This window comes from Sciurus vulgaris (genome assembly GCF_902686455.1).
Source record: "Sciurus vulgaris genome assembly, chromosome: 13".
Lineage (NCBI taxonomy): Eukaryota > Metazoa > Chordata > Mammalia > Rodentia > Sciuridae > Sciurus > Sciurus vulgaris.
Genome location: NC_136474.1, coordinates 39,815,236 through 39,831,938, shown reverse-complemented (window position 1 = coordinate 39,831,938; position 16,703 = coordinate 39,815,236). Strand labels below are relative to the sequence as shown.

Here is a 16,703-nt window from a genome sequence, read left to right as displayed (position 1 = left end):
CTCCCGGACTTGAAGGTCTGGTTGAGAAATCAGCTGCAATCTGAATTGGTTTTTCCCAATACATAATTTGATATTTTTCTTTCAGAGCCTTTAAAATTCTATCCTTATTCTATATGTTAGTCTTTCTCATTATAATCATGTACATAAAGGTCCTGTAAGCCTCTTGTAGTTGATTTTCCATTTCATTCTTTAGGTTTGGGAAATTTTCTGATATTTTGTCATTCAAAAGATTGTACATTCCTTTGTTTTTTATCTCCACACCTTCATCTATTCTGATAAATCTTAAATTTGGTCTTTTCCTGTTAACCTGTAATTTTTTGAAGTTGTGGTCATGGTTTCTTACCATCTTGTCTGTATGGTCAACTTTATTTTCAAGAGTGTATATTTTGTCTTCATTGCTTGAGGTTCTGTCTTCTAGTCTGTTGGTGCTACTTCCCACTGAATTTTGAGGATTTCCTTGTTTTCAAGGATTTCTACTTGTTTCCTTTTTATAATCCCTACCTCTTTATTGAAGTGATTTTTCATTTCCTGTATTTTCTCTCTGATACGATCTTTTATTTTGAAATCATTCTATGTATTTTCTAAACTCCTTCTCTGACACTTCTTCTGCTATGTTGTCTATGAATGCTGTTGATAGAACATTTTAGTTTGAGGTGCTTTTTTCCCTTGTTTTTTTGATGCTGTTTGTGTGTCTTCCCACCTAGTGGTATGGATCTATGGCAGTACAGTTTCTACGCTGTAGTATTATAGTGTCCCTAAAGGCTTCCAGTTCCTCACCTTTAAGGGGGATACCAATATTAACAACACTCATAGAAAACAATATACAGCCTTAAACCAAATAGCTCCTATTAAGGCATCTACAGTTTTGTCACAATAAACAGAAATGATATGTTCAATTATTGTCTACTGTAAACAGTAAGTTTGCTAAAAGAGTTTAGTGTTTCAAATGATGGACAAAGAGGGAACAGAAGTAGTGTAGGATATGATGTTTCTGAGGGAGAAGGAGAGAACATAGAGGTAAAAATTAATAGTTAGAGCCAAAGAGGAATTAATAGTTTGTCTGTTAGCATGACAGAAGTGAGAAAGATAATCCAGCGAGACAGATAAGTAAGAGAATAAATATATACAGATTTTAAAAAGAAAGAATAAAAAGTAAAATATATATATATATATAAGAATACACAACAAAACTTTAATATACTATTCACACATCTCATTCCACAATGAATTAATGCATGACAAAATTTGGTTTCAAAGATGGTAGAGATGTTAGAGAGAGGGAAAAAAACAGGAAAGTCCCAATCAAAAATTGAACAATTGTTTCCATTGTTTTTCAAAAATTTTCTCAGCTTCCCTTCTCCATGGATAGGTGGGGTTATCTGAAGTTTGATGGTAGCTCCAATCCAGTGGGTCAGGCTTGCCAGTCCCAGATTGATCCACACAGACCTGGCTACAATCTGATGTATCTGGGCTTCAGATTCCCCAGGCTCTGTCTTCGTGCAGTCCCAAGACCTCAATGCCATTCCAACTTGCAGAGAGACTACCAGGCATGAGCTCACACAAAGGAGTGAGCCTGCAATGAGGCAGCCAGATGTCACCCACTAGCACACCCAGCAGGTGCAACCAGACCTGCAAGTACTCTGACAATAGTGTCAGTTTTCCCAGACTGAGGCGGATCCACCCCAAGGTGGCGCCATTGGTGGCCGCAAATTTGCAGGCCTCTTGGCCCTGAACACCCAAGCCCTGGCTGGTGTCCCAAGATGGTGGCAGCCACATTAACCAAACCTGCAGACACCCTGACAGTGAACTTCCAGGAAGCAAGGGCAGAGGCTATCTGTGGGTGAACAGTGGTGGTCTGCTGGAAAATGTTGGGTAATCGGCTGGTGATGTGTGGTGGGCAGTAAGCAGGCAAAAGGTAGCTGATGGGCAGGCAAAAAGCAGACAAACAGAGGGCAATCTGCAGGCAAACAGTGGGTGATTAGCTAGTAAATGGTGAAAGAGGGTTGAACAGTGGAGATTAGTGGGCAGCAATGACTGCCTTGTAGAGAAACAGTATTTCCTCCACTTGAATCCCAAGTCATGGAGCAACAAGTAATGTAGCCTCCCTCTCATCCGCCATCTTGGATCTTCCAAGTTATGAGAAGTCTTTCAAGTCATCTTTATTTCATCATGATCCTTGAAAGACAGTTTTGATAGAAACATAATTCTGAATTGGTATGTTTCTCTCAACAATTTGAATAAATTGTCCCCTTGTGGTCAACCTTCCCCTGTGGCTGCTGAGAACTCTTCCTCTGTCTAAACAGGTAATTTTTGTAAAAGATGTGCCTGTTCTAAAATTCTAGATATCTCTAAGATCTTCTCATTGATTTTGATAACTATAGTTTGACTGTAGTATATCTAAATGTGGACTTAATTTCATTTTTCTTCTTTTATTAATTTTATACTTTTTGGATATTTTGATTGAGATCAACTTTGGACACTGTGTGACTCCTGTCTGTTTCTCTGAGTTCTACTTATAGGTGGCTAGTTAGACATAGCCTCTAATCCTGTCTTCATCTTTCTTTCCTATTATTATGGTATTTGTATTTCTAATACTCCATTCTACATTCTATGTATTTTCACTGCTTTATCTTCTAGTTCATTAATACTTTTAATCTATGTTAATCTTGCTGTTGAATCCATCCCCAGTCCTTTTATTTTGTATTTTGAAATGGGGTCTCACTAAGTTCTTAAAGGTCTCACTGACTTGCTGAGGCTGGCCTCAGACTTATGATCCTCCTGCCTCAGTCTGCAAAATTGATAGAATCATTGAGTTTTCATTTTGTTTCAAGAGTTTATATATTTCCTAAAGTTTTATTAGTTATGTTTTAGAATTTTCTAGTCACTTTCATAGTGACCTATTGCATCCTCCTTTTTGTGATTACATTTTTAAATTTGAAAATGTTACTCAAATTTTATATTATGGATCTGATAATTTAGGTGTCATACATCTGTTCTTTTGTATTTCTCTTCTCACTCATGTCATTTTTGTCTTTGAGTATTTTAGATGATCTTTACTAGGGAGCTTAAATTTATTTGGACTTTAATCTTTGAAAGCATGGAGCCTCTTTTAAGATTGTTTTGTTTGTAAAAGATTGGTGTTTGTGTCAGCTGGGATCCAGCAGACAATACTAACTGTGGAGGCGTTAGCCACTAATAATTATATGAAATTAGGACCATCATGTTTACTTTCTCTTTTGCTGCCCCTGGCCCAGGGTTCAATTTTTGAGATGCAGAGCTGATGCAACCGCAGTTTCAATTTTCACTTCTCTTGTATAAGGGGCACAGTATAAGGTATCACTGGAAGCACACTACAGCCTATGCATTAATGGAATTATGATGGCATTAGCACCCATCTGTTATCCCAGTGGGTCTGGAAGCTGAGGCAAGCTGATTGCAAGTTCAAAGTCAGCCTCAGCAATTTAGTGAAACCCTCAGGAACTTAGTGAGACCCTGTATCAAAATAAAAAAGACTGGGGATATATCTCAGTGGTAAATCACCCCTGACTTCAATTCCCTGTACAATCCCCTGGAAAAAAATCATAAGGGAAAGTTGTTTTACAGATGGAAGAGTTCTTTAGAGTAAATGATATTGTATTTCATTTTAATTAGAAATCCCAATCATTTTAGGGGCCCATCAATTTGTTAAACTTGTTCTCTGTTGAGTTTGAATATTTTATTTTCCTTTCATACAGATACAACATAATGATATCATATGGTAAATGGCTTGTGGTGGAGATTTTTAAACTCCTTTTAAACAGGAAAGGCTATTACCAAAGAAAGAAATCTATGAACTTTAAATTTCTGTTTCAAGGGTTATTTCAAAGAAAAGTAGCAATTCATAAAAAGATCTCATATTAAACATTGTTTATTTACATTTAACTGAAACCAGTACTGATTAGCCAAGAGCTGTAAGGAACTGGTATTAGCTCATACTCTTGAAATACAGTGTCCTTGGAGAAAAAGGGACATTTGAACATTGGTGGTTTTCTGGTGTGGGGGGAGTTGTTTGTTTGGTTTGGTTGTTTTGTTTTCTCTCTTTCTCTCTCTCCCTCTCTTCCTCTCTCTCTCTCTCTCTCTCTCTCTCTCGGAGTGCAGTTAAGCAACTTGTTTCATTTAAGTGCATGTGAGGATTTTCCAAGTCAACAAGCCAGTAGCCCCACTAGTTATGTTGACCCAAGGGGAGACTGTGGCCAAGAGGACACACCTACAAGGATGCCTATTGCATCAATTGTACTAGTGAAAGAATAGACTCAGCCACCTGTTCCTCAACAGAGAAATGGATAAGTAAATTGTGCTTTCTTAATTTAATGGAATTCTATACACTCTTTCAAATGATAATTAAACCTATATGCTTTAACTTGTCTTTGTTGAATGAAACCTCAAGATGCAAAGAATAGTAGCGTGTGTGTAAATATTTATATATACATATACATACATATATGTGTGTGATATATATGTATATAGTAATATTACAAAAATATGTCTGGTAATAATATATAACATTAACCTTAGGACAGAAAGCAGGAAGGTGGAATGAATTTCTATTGGCAGTGTTTTCTTTAATGGAATGATCTAATGCAAAACAGAAATGTTAACATTTGTTATGAGTGATTGTTTTTGTTTGAACTTTCCAATATGTTTTAAGGGTACAGTTTAAAATTTCAAAAACCTTAAATCCCACTCAGAAAAGAATACTTTATGTTTAAAAGGAAAATATCTTTCAATCCTTGCGTAACTTCTAGTTATATTTTCTACCATTAATCAATGCAGGAAGAATAAAATGTGACAAATGTCATTATCATGAAGGGACCTAATAGAGATTCATTTTTCTGTTTTTTGAAGGCATCAATAGTACATTTTAACCCCATTTTCAGTCTCGATCTATCAGAATTTTCACTTAAATAGGTAAACTGTAAGGAATCTCTAAAAAATGTCCCCTGAAAGATTTTGAAGTTTTCCTGAAATTAGGCACGTTGAGCAACTAACCCAGGACCTAAGATGTATTCTTTTACTTTATTTTATAAATGTGCAAACCAAGCCTAGAACTAAAAAAACATTTTGTCTGCACTGCTATTAATACCTCTGGAGAAGCTACATAAGGCTTCTCCTTGGTGTCCACAGGGGACCAACGTTCAGCCTGTTGCCTGAGAGGACTTGTGTTCCTACCCTAAGTGTATGACCTAGTCATGTTTTTAGGTAAGATAATCCTGCATGATTTTCATGAAATTTCAGTTTTTTAATGTGATTAAAATTTAAATGATCAATAATATCGATATGTAGATAGTCCATTTCCCAGCAATATGGTTTAGTAGTTTACCTACCTTTACAAAATAGAATAAGTTCAAAACAGCCCTTGGAAAACATGAAAGGCATTGTGTGAATATGTCTACTCTGAGCCAAGAGATAGGTTCGAATGTGGGTTTGACATTGCCACACCTTGATTCATTCATTTTGGAAGACTGTTTTGAACTTTTTATGTTACTATTGTTTTTTAATTCAACTTTTTTTTTTTTAGAAAATGAAATTATTCTTAGCGTATTTTCTCATGTATTTAAGAAAAATAGATAATTTTCAAGGGCTATTTTATTCTGTTGATGGCAAACTATGAAAATATTAATATATGTGAAAAATATTCTGATTTAAGAGTTTTCAAATTATATAATGCTTATGACAGGCTTTAATTCAGTCATGTCACAAGCACGGAGATGCCTTAGGGTAGTGTAAATTAAAGGTAACATATTTCAGAAATTTCCACTTGACTGAAAAAGATGCCCTTTAATCCTTGGAAAGCAAAGAGTAATTCTAAAACGATAGCCATGCCACTTGCAAACAATGCCATGTACCTGGAATTCAGCTTAGGAAACTGAATTATTGTTCAGGCCAATATAATATTAATCATGTCTTCACTCTGATATAAGTGAACAGTAAAGTAAATGAAGCAGTTGCCTTATTATTTTGACTCTCTCTTTTGTGAGACTGGTGAGGCAGAAATACAAGAGCTGGAGGTGCTGAAGGGGCCACCATGCTGTTCAGGTGTTATAGTCCTTATTGTAATAGACTTCTGTATGGTTCATGAAGAGGTAGAAAAGAGAAACCTGTTAGCGGGAGCATTGGTTATAATCTATGTTTTTGATTATCAATGACAGGATCCTGAAATTACACCCAAATATCTCTCATAGGTTCTGAAATTGAGTTTCTGAAAAAGCACTGTAGGAGTAATAGAAGGTAAAGTGCAGAGTTCCAGAGAAATGAGCTGTGAATTGAACCTGCAATGGAAATTGATCCTATCAGTCCCTTTCTGCCCTGATTCAGAGAAAAAAAAAAAAAAAAAAAAAACGGGACTGAATGTAGAAGGAGCCAGGATCACTGATTAAATAGGATACTAAAGTGCTGGAGGCTAGAACCGGGCTTGCTGGTCCCTGGGGTCAGGACTGCAACTGTCAGACTTCTCTGCTTGAAACCTAGCTCAAACTGGCAGAAAGAGAACAAAATGAGAAATGCTGCAGGCGCTAGCGAGGGAATGGGGAAGTACTCCCTGAATAAACTTCCAGCAGGACAGCTATCCTGCTCCTTAGGGAGGCCATAGTCTCTTACCATGAGTCAGAGGGCCCAGATTGGACCAGTTGGCCCAGTGATTCATGCCAAGAGGTCCTGTCATCATACCGAGTTCAGGGAAAGGGAATGTCAGTGTGGCTCAAGGATGTAAGGGTGAATAGAAATGACTTTGGAATTAATTCAGTTTTAGTAGCATCTTTAGGTTTATGTCGAAAAAGGAGAAAATATCCTAAAATTAGTGGACCTATGAATATAATTTATTGCCCTGTTATCTGGCTATAAGAGAGTTATATTGTGCATATAGAATGGCAGTGATGGAATGCCAAACATTGTTTTGTTTTTGTCAATATTTCATTTGCAATTAACCTACCACAATTACACATTTCTGGTTATGAAAATGCCATATATTTCTTACCATGCAAAATATTTCTGCAGTGATGCCCTTCAAAGGATTCAGTGATCATCAGTATAGCTCACTATTGAAAATGTCCCCATGGAATGACTCATTCACAGTGAGAAGCACTCTAATAGAAATGGTTCCACAGAAACATTGAAAATAAAGGTTGTATAAAATGCTAACTTCACATGTAATTGTTATAAATCTATTTTTATGTGGAACTAAATTTTCTGGAATAGTAGAGGCAAAGAAAAATAATGGCGAGTTGATAGGACTGTCACTTGACTTAGCCTGTCAACCCTGTCCTTAAAGGAGAATGCTGCACAGGTACATGATAGCACATAGGGTTCCATTTGTGTTCTTAGATGTATCTGGTTTATTTATGAATTTATTGATTTATCTGTGTACTGGGGATTGAACTCCAGGTCTCATGCATGCATTTTACCACTCAGCTATATACCTCCAAACTGTGTTATCACTTTTCTATTAGCTGTTTTCCCCACTCACTTGATTTTGCCTTTGAGTCCTGGCAAGAGAAAATGACACCCAAGGTGGACATGATATATGTGTCATGTGTTGGTCTGTATTCTGTTAAACTTTTGATAATTAGGGTAAGTGTTTCAGGAACAAAGTGGTCCTCGCCACTACAGCCTGCTGATGTGATTCATCCCTGCTCCTGTTGATGCTGACTCTGCCCTGTTGATATCAACACATGAGTAGGCACATCAGAGAGATGAAAGTCCACTGAGGGTAAAAATGGAAACACAGATGCTTCTCTACTTATGAACGAGTTATATCCTCAGAAACCCATCGTAAATTGAAAATATCTAAATCAGAACTATATTAATCACTTTAACCTGTCAAGCATTGAAGTTAAGTCAAATAGAGCACCACAGAGTGCCAATTTCTTTCCTCACTTGATCCTGGGGCCAGTGGGGAGTTGTGACTTGCTGCTGCTGCTGCTGTCCTCCATCATAGGAGAAAATGACACTATATGTTCAGAGCCTGGGGAAAGATAGCAATTCAAAATTGGAAGTACAGTTTCTGTTTCTTACTGTTGCAAAGTTGAAAAATCATTAAGTCAAGCTGTCTTAGGTTGGGAACTGTCTGTACTCTGCAAATGCTTCTACAGGATTGTTTTATTTGGGTTAATCTGGAACTTATGCATGCCTGTGAGTGCAAACTCTCCAGCCAGAGCTTAGACCTCATACAGCCACTGTTCCTGGTGTGTTAATTACCACTCATGACAATGGTGACGTGGGAGACTTGGTCATACTAGGCTATGTCATTAGACAAATGTATGGAAAGCTCCAGATTCATTTTTACTATGGTGAAATTCTAAAAGATACTAAGAAAAGCTGGGTGTGATGGTGCACGCCTATAATCTCAGGTGTTTGGGAGGCTGAGGCAGGAGGATTGAGAGTGCAAAGCTAGTCTCAGCAATTTAGCAAGGTCCCAAGCAACTCAGCAAGACCCTATCTCTAAATAAAATATTTAAAAGGGGCTAGGGATGTAGCTCAGTGGTAAAGCATCCTGGGTTCAAACCTCAGTACCCAAACAAAAAAAGAAACCCAAAAGGATACTAAGAACAAGGAAGGAGCATGCATTTCAAGGAAACTTGACCAATACACAGAACCGTTTCTTTTTAATCTAGGGGTTTAATTTAAGTGTGTATTTTCTGGGCCAAGGAATACTGAAATGATGCAGACTAATTTATGAAGTGGGAAGTAGTTTTCCACTGAAATTAAGTTAGAACTGCACTGCTTGTTTAAGCTAATATCTGAGGCTTTTAGTCATTTTATTAAGTAAGTAAAATTGATGAAAATCTTAGAAAAATGCTTTAGAACAGTCCTTGTGGAGACCAGTGATTAATAAGGGAAAGGGTGAAGAGACACATGTTAATCTGTTTATATATAAGGGATCTGGAGCTTATTAAAAGTTTTTGCAAATATTCAGCTAATGAAGCATTAAATAAAATTAGACATTTCCTTTAAACTGTAAGAAGTCACTAATCTGGAAAAATCTTCAGTGTTATTTCTAAATAACTTATTTATGAAATTTTTCTTAACACTGGTAATTTAAATATAAAAAATTAATTTGGTAATATTGAACATTCCATGAGAATGTCACTCAAGATTTCTTGGAGCAGTTTTCATCTCTCTTGTCCTTGGTCCCTGGAGTTATTAGGGTAGAGCAGCATGAATGATTGGTATTAACCTCATTTCTGGTTTTGAGCAGATATCTGGCAGATAAATCCCAACTTGCATATATTAAATCAGAATATTATTTTACTTTCAACATTTTCAGGGATTGGAGGTCACAGGTAAAGGGGTGGTTCTGCGTTCTCTCTAGATCCTAAACAGAACAGACACCCAAAGGATTTAGGGACAAATAGAGATAAGAAGTGAACTTCAGTAATATTTCAGACACATTTCCAGTGCCCTGCAGTACAAGCAGAGTTGCCTGATATAGCTGAGCCGGGGACTATGGCCAGGACCTCCTCTTCTGTGAAATGAGAAGGGAGAATTCTTCTGAGCACTTTTGTGTAAAATTAAATGCATTGAATCTTTATCACATTTTACATTCTTTGGTTATATTTAGGTATCTTTGATATCCTGATTGCTTGTGTGTGTGTATATGTGTGTGTGATTTTCTTTAGTAGAGATTCATGGTAGAGAGGAAGCCGCACTGTTTCAATTTCATATTTAAATCTGAGTACCAAAAAATAAATAAATTTAAAAAATCTGAGTACCATGTTTCCTTGATCCTGGTCAAATTATTGAGCTTACCTTAGCAATTATTTTTGCATCAGTATATTGGCCATAAAAGTATTTAATCTACTGGATTGTTTTGAGGGAATGCAAATATGTATATGTAAAGCAACTCACACACAGTAGGTTCATAGGAAATGTAACTATGATTTCTCAAATGTCCATGTGTAGTTCCCTTACCAATTATTAATCTCTTTACATTCATAAATAGTGACCATACTTCAGAAAAACAAAAATTAAAATTATCAAATGTATAATGCCAAAGCAGAAGATTCTAGATTAGACTTTCCCCAAATCCCTGAATGGTGTACTTTCTGGAGCAGTGCATTGTACAAAGTACTAAATAAATGTTCTGTATTTAGTATTATCATATTTTATCATCATTTCATAAACATGCTTAAGATTTCACTCTGTATATTATAATTTGAACTGTTCAAAATCTGCATATTCCTTGCCTGTCATTTAGATTTCTAAGGTTGAAACTGTACTTGGATCTTTGTCTAAGGAAGAATATCAAGACATTTTCATGAGTAGACTGGAACTACCTCAGCTTGATTTTATGGACTTCTGTGCAAATGAAACAGAAATCCCTGAAATCCATGGTCTCTTGTCATTATTTTATTTCATGCTGAATTCTAAAACTTTTACACAAGTTAACTTTTAAAGATACCTTGTGTTTATCAGTTAGTATTGTTTTTTTCTTTTCTGTCAGAAACCCAGAGGAAAAGAGACTTAAGTAAGATAACATCTAATTTTTCCTAATGAAAAATTTGAAAGAAGTTAGTTCAGGGCTGGTACAATAGCTCAGTAATTACAGGTCCCTGACTCCTCCTTTATCATTGCTTAGATTCTTTATGTTAAAGTATTCTTATGGTCCATGATGGCTGCATGAGATCCAAATATCATATTCTTAACCTAGCTTTCAGGAAGGAAAATGCAACAAAAATGGTGAGCCCCTTTTGTTGGAGGAGGGGGTACTGGGGATTGAACTCAGAGTCACTTGACCACTGAGCCACATCCCAGCCCTATTTTTTGTATTTTATTTAGAGACAAGGTGTCACTGAGTTGCTTAGCACCTTGCTTTGGCTAAGGCTGGCTTTGAACTTGCTATTCTTCTGCCTCAGCCTCCCAAGCTGCTGGGATTATAGGGATATGCCACCACACCCAGCTCGAGCCCTTCCTTTTAAGAACACCTCCCAGAAATTGTTGTTCACATTTTATTTTGCATGCTATTCATAAGAAATTAGGCACATGGCACATTCCGCTGCAGAGGAGAATGGAAATTGTAGTCTTTATTTTGAGTGGCCTTATCCCCAGGTAAAATTTAGGGATTTTAATATACAGGAAGAGGAGGAGACCAGATGTTATGGATAAGTACATTTATCTGGTATATGTGGGATCCACTAGATCTTTTATAATACTTTTCCCTTTTGTTCTCCTTTTCTCCTTTCTTTTAAAAATAGATCCCATGCGTGGCCCAAGAAAACTGGAAGTAGTAGAGGTCAAATCTCGACAAATCACCATCCGATGGGAGCCATTTGGGTATAATGTAACTCGTTGCCATAGTTACAATCTCACAGTCCACTACTGTTACCAAGTGGGAGGACAGGAGCAAGTACGAGAAGAAGTAAGCTGGGATACAGATAATTCACACCCCCAGCATACAATCACTAACCTGTCACCATACACCAACGTGAGTGTGAAGCTCATCCTCATGAACCCTGAGGGGAGAAAAGAGAGTCAAGAACTAATAGTACAAACAGATGAAGACCGTGAGTATTTTTAAAAGATGTTTGTATGAAATACGTTATTTCAAAAACAACTTTTACTCCTTTATGGTTGAGAGTTTTATTAGTGAAACAGAAAAATAACTTTCTTGAATTATACAAATAGGTATCTGTGCTTACGCACTGAGTAAGAGAGAGGGAATAAAAATAGCCATTTATCTTAATGCTTTACTATTCATATAGTACTATTCTCTGTATGGTAATTCTGAATTGTTCTAATTAGTTCTGTATTCAAGTTCATTATCATATTGGACCAAAAAATTGTTTCAGGTATTAGAATTGTTACATGAAGTGCTTATTTTAAATATATGCAAATGACCTTCTGAAACATTTTTATAGTTCCAGTAAAAACCTAGCACAAAATAGAGGCTTCCCTAGCTTTTAAACACAGTGCTGAGAAAGTATATCAATTTGATGTTTGTGAAATTGGTCATTTTTTCCCATAGGAACAATGTTATAATTGGATATTACAGTAACTTAACAAGTAAGCCATATATGTCACCAGAACTCATCCAAAAACCAAAGCAAATGCACAATGGTAATAAACCTTTGAACTATTTTAAAATATAAAAATTATGCTTTGAACCTCATAGCATAATATAAATGTGATTTTACATTTATTGTATAGGGAATGTTGGTGTACAGTAACATGATCATACAGTACATAAAATATAAAAATAGAATATCATTTATTTGACCAGATATTCATTTGTCAGGCATCAAAATAAGTGGCCACAAACTTGGGAAGGTCATTAAATGACTTAACTTATTCTAGGAGAAAAAAATAGATGTTTAATTTGTGTTTCTTTGGGCAACCAATTGTGTATTTTTGATCATTCAGTAATGAATAAATTGTTCATAGTGATACCATATTGTTTTCTTTGAACAACTAGCAAAGTACTTTTGTGTGTTTTTTACTTCCCCACCTCGGAAAAATACAAATACAGCTAGCACAAACGAGATGCTCATTTCACATCCTCCTCTCTTTCTCCTTTGTTGCCGCTCATGTCCTACTTGAGTTGGTTACTCTCAGAGTAGTTTTACTGGTTATTTGGGATCTTGGCTTGATCAGGTTGCTCTGTTGAGGCTGAGATAGGAAACCCTTTTTCTGTTTTTTCTTGCTTACCTTTGTTTCCCAGGAAGGAAGAAAGGAAGGTGGCAAAATCCACATTGTCAGTAGCTATCACTGTCCTTTCTTCCCTGAATTTCTAGGTTTGCTATGGTCCTAACTTTTGTCTCTGCTTACACAGTGTCCTACTGTTCTCTCCTCTCAGCTTCCACCACCTATACTCAGACCCTCAAAATCTTAAGTTAAAATTTCCATTGTCATTCTCACCCTTATAGTGGTTTCACCCTCCTCCCATCCTAATGCCCTGCTACTCACTCACTAATCTTTTATTTTTCCAAGCAGTTGCAAATTTATTTAAATTTATTCCCCAGCTCCATCCATTTACCTGCAAATGCCATAATTTCATTCTTCTTTGAGGCTAATATTTCATTTTATATATGTACCACATTTTCTTTATCTTTTCATCTGTTGAAGGGCCTCTAGGTTGGTTAAATTAAGCTGATTATGTATTAATGTTTATTGATGTGGCTGCATCTCTGTAGTATGATGATTTTAAGTCCTTTGGGTATAAACCAAGGAGTGGGATAGCTGAGTCAAACTGTGGTTCCATTTCAAGTTTTCTGAGCAAACTCCATACTGCTTTTCATAGTGGTTGCACCAATTTTCAGTCCCACCAGCAATGTGTGAGTGTACCTTTTCCCCCACATCCTCATCAACACTTATTGCTGCTTGTATTCGTGATAATTGCCATTCTGACTGTAATGAGATAAAAATCTTAGTTTTTTTTTAATTTGCATTTCTGTATTTGCTAGAGGTGATGAAAATTTTTTCATATATTTGTTGATTGATTATATTTCTTCTTCTGTGAAGTGTCTGTTCAGTTTCTTAGCCCATTTATTGATTGGGTTATTTGGATTTTTTTTTTTAAGTATTCAGTTTTCTGAGTTCTTTATATATCCTGGAGATAAGTGCTCCATCTAAGGTGCAAGTAGAAAAGATTTTCTCCATTCTGTTGTCTGTCTTTCATGATTGTTTCCTTTGCTAAGAAGAACCTTTTTAGTTTGAATCCATCCCATTTATTGATTCTTGATTTTACTTCTGGTCCTTTAGAAGTCTGGTTAAGGATGTCAGGTCCTATGCTGACACGATGAGTATTTGAGCCTACTTTTTCTTCTGTTAGGCATGGGGTCTCTGTTCTAGTGCCTATGTCTTTGATCCACTTTAAGTTGAGTTTTGTGCAGGGTGAGAAACAGAAGTTTAATTTCACTCTTCTGCATATGGATTTCCCAGCAACATTTGTTGAAGAGGTTATCTTTTCTCCAATGTATGTTTTTGACACCTTGGTCTAGTATGTGTCTTTTCTCCAATATATTTTTGAGACCTTGGTCTCGTATGTGTCTTCTATTTTATACCATCAGTCTACATGTCTATTTTGGTGCCAATACCATGCTGTTTTTGGTACTACTGCTCTGTAAATCACATACAACACATATTAAAATGATTGTGCAACAAACACTATCAAGTGGGGTTCATCCCTGGGATGCAAGTTTGGTTCAACATACAGAAATCAACAAACATAATTCAAGCACATCAATAGACATAAAGAAAATAATCATATGATCATTTCAATTGACACAGAAAAGCATTTGATAGAATACAGCCCCTCTTCATGTTCAAAACACTGGAAAAAGTAGGAATAATAGGAACATACCTCAACATTATGAAAGCTATCTGTGCTAAGCCCAAGGTTAACATCATTCTAAATGTAGAAAAACTGAAAGCATTCCCCCTAAAATCTGGAACAGACAGAGATGCCCTCTTTCACCACATCGCAACATAGTCCTTGAAACTCTAGCCAGAGCAATCAGACAGAAAAAAGAAATTCAAGGGATATGAATAGGAAAAGAGGAACTTAAACTATCACTATTTGCCAGTGACATGATTCCATATTTAGAAGATCCAAAAAACTCCACAAAAAAAAAATTTAGATGTAATAAATGAATTCAGTAAAGTAGCAGGATATAAAATCAATACCCATAAATCTAATGCATTTCTATACATCAGTGATGAATCCTCTGAAAGAGAAATTAGGAAAACTACCTCATTCACAAAAAACCTTGGGAATCAACCTAACAAAAGAGCTGAAAGATCTCTACAATGAAAACTATAGGACACTAAAGAAGGAAACTGAGGACATTAGAAGATGGAAAACCTCCCATGCTATTGGATAGGCAGAATTAATATTGTCAAAATGACTGTACCACCAAAAGCATTACACAGATTTAATGCAATTCCTATTAAAATCCCAATGACATTCTTCATAAATAAGAAAAGGCAATCATGAAATTCATTTGGAAAAATAAGAGGCCCAGAACAGCCAAAGCAATCCTTAGCAGATTAGTGAAGCAGAAGGCATCACTCACTAATCTTTAAAGTTTCATCATATTCTCTCTACAAGAACCTTCTGTGTTTCTTTATCTTTCATTCCAAAACCTTAAGTCCTGAGCTCCTCTGTATTCTTGGCACATCTTCCCAAGGTAATAACTTTCCTCCACTGTAGCTCATTCTACAAAGGTGTCACCTCAGAGGGGGTCCTGTCTGTCATGCTCCTCACTTCCTGGGCTTCTGCCCTCCCCAGCTCTTCTTGGCCTTTTCCACCTGGATATTTCTCAAGTTTGTCTCTTTTCCACCCTCCAAAGTTCTCACATTTCAAGTCCTGCTTGAAGCCGTCTCTAGCTCTTCTCCCCATATTACTCTCATATTTCTGACCTTATTTGCCCTTGATAAGATTCTCAAATCATCAAGTCTCAATTTCATCAATGAGGAAATGAGAATAATAACAGTTCTCAGTCATATTAGGATTAGAAGAAATTTACATACACAGCTAATTGTAGCTGCCAGAGAGGGATCTTAATAGATGACTCTCATTGTTATCTTGATAATCCATAGCAACTCTGTGAGTCCTCCTTGTTCCCTCATTATATATAACTTTTTTAAAAAACTGTAAACATACTTATAAGAAAAAAGCATCTGTTTTTCTTCTTTTACAATATGCATGATATTGCAAAGGTAATAAACATTCAATAATACAAAATTAATTCACATGAATTAATAAAGTATTATTAATAAAGATTTAATTCATGTTTTAATCAACATTAATGTTAAAATCTATGCAAGTAGTCAAATACAGTCATTTATAGGTACACAGATAAGGATTGTGGCAGCATGAACCTAGTCAAGCCTATCAAGTTTCAAATTGAGTACTGACAAGAGCTAGGTATTCTTTGATTTTCTGTCAAAAGATCAGAATCACTTATTTTGTTTGTTAAAGCCATCTGGCTAGTCCCAGCAGTTGAGCCGAGTATTATTTACAAATAATTGTTATTGTAGCACAAGAGCATCCAGTCTGCTATTGCAAATTACATTTCCTAACACCCCCAACCCCAGAAAATGGAGATTTCTAAAAAGACAAAAAAGAAATAGAATAATTATCAAACAATACTGAGTTTGAAAAAAGTAGAAAGCAGTGTTACTTCATTTATCATTAAAACAAGCTCCAATGCATTGAACATTGAACATATTTTTTAAAAGTATTGTGGAAGAAAATTTTTTTATTACTTTAAAGTGCATCACTAGACAGCATAGGGCTAAATTACACAAATTTAGATATCATGGCTGTATTATATCCCAAATCCTGAATTTCTAGAACATCTAAAACCAGATATTAAATTTAAGTTCCTGAAAGGTACAATCTCTTCTTATTAAGTTAATCTTCTGGTGTTCTTTTAAATTAATTTTATCTGTTCTTGACCTTAAAAAACTTACATGAGGCCCCTTAAAGTTTTCTGGTCCACATTTTTCAAAATGCCTTCAGTTTCAGAGTTCTCCTACAGTACACTTTAATAAGTTTATCCTTTTAAGATGTCCTTTGAACAATGTAATATGAATACCTCCTACTTGATTTTACTATTTTCCATTCTTATATACTAATTGAGTGAAACAAAAGCTTATTTTTTTTCTAAAACTGTCCTTATTTGTAACTGGATTAATGAATATTTTTTATAATAAATATCACAAGGTAA

General features: G+C 35.8%; 1 protein-coding gene across 1 annotated transcript in view; it reads left to right on the top strand.

Annotated features, from left to right (window-relative positions):
- The window catches only part of PTPRM (protein tyrosine phosphatase receptor type M), an 849,607-nt gene that overhangs the window by 505,687 nt on the left and 327,217 nt on the right, over positions 1–16,703 (top strand). Inside the window, 1 exon segment of the mRNA XM_079108449.1 lies at positions 11,229–11,537. Within this exon segment, the coding sequence (XP_078964575.1) occupies positions 11,229–11,537 (309 nt within the window).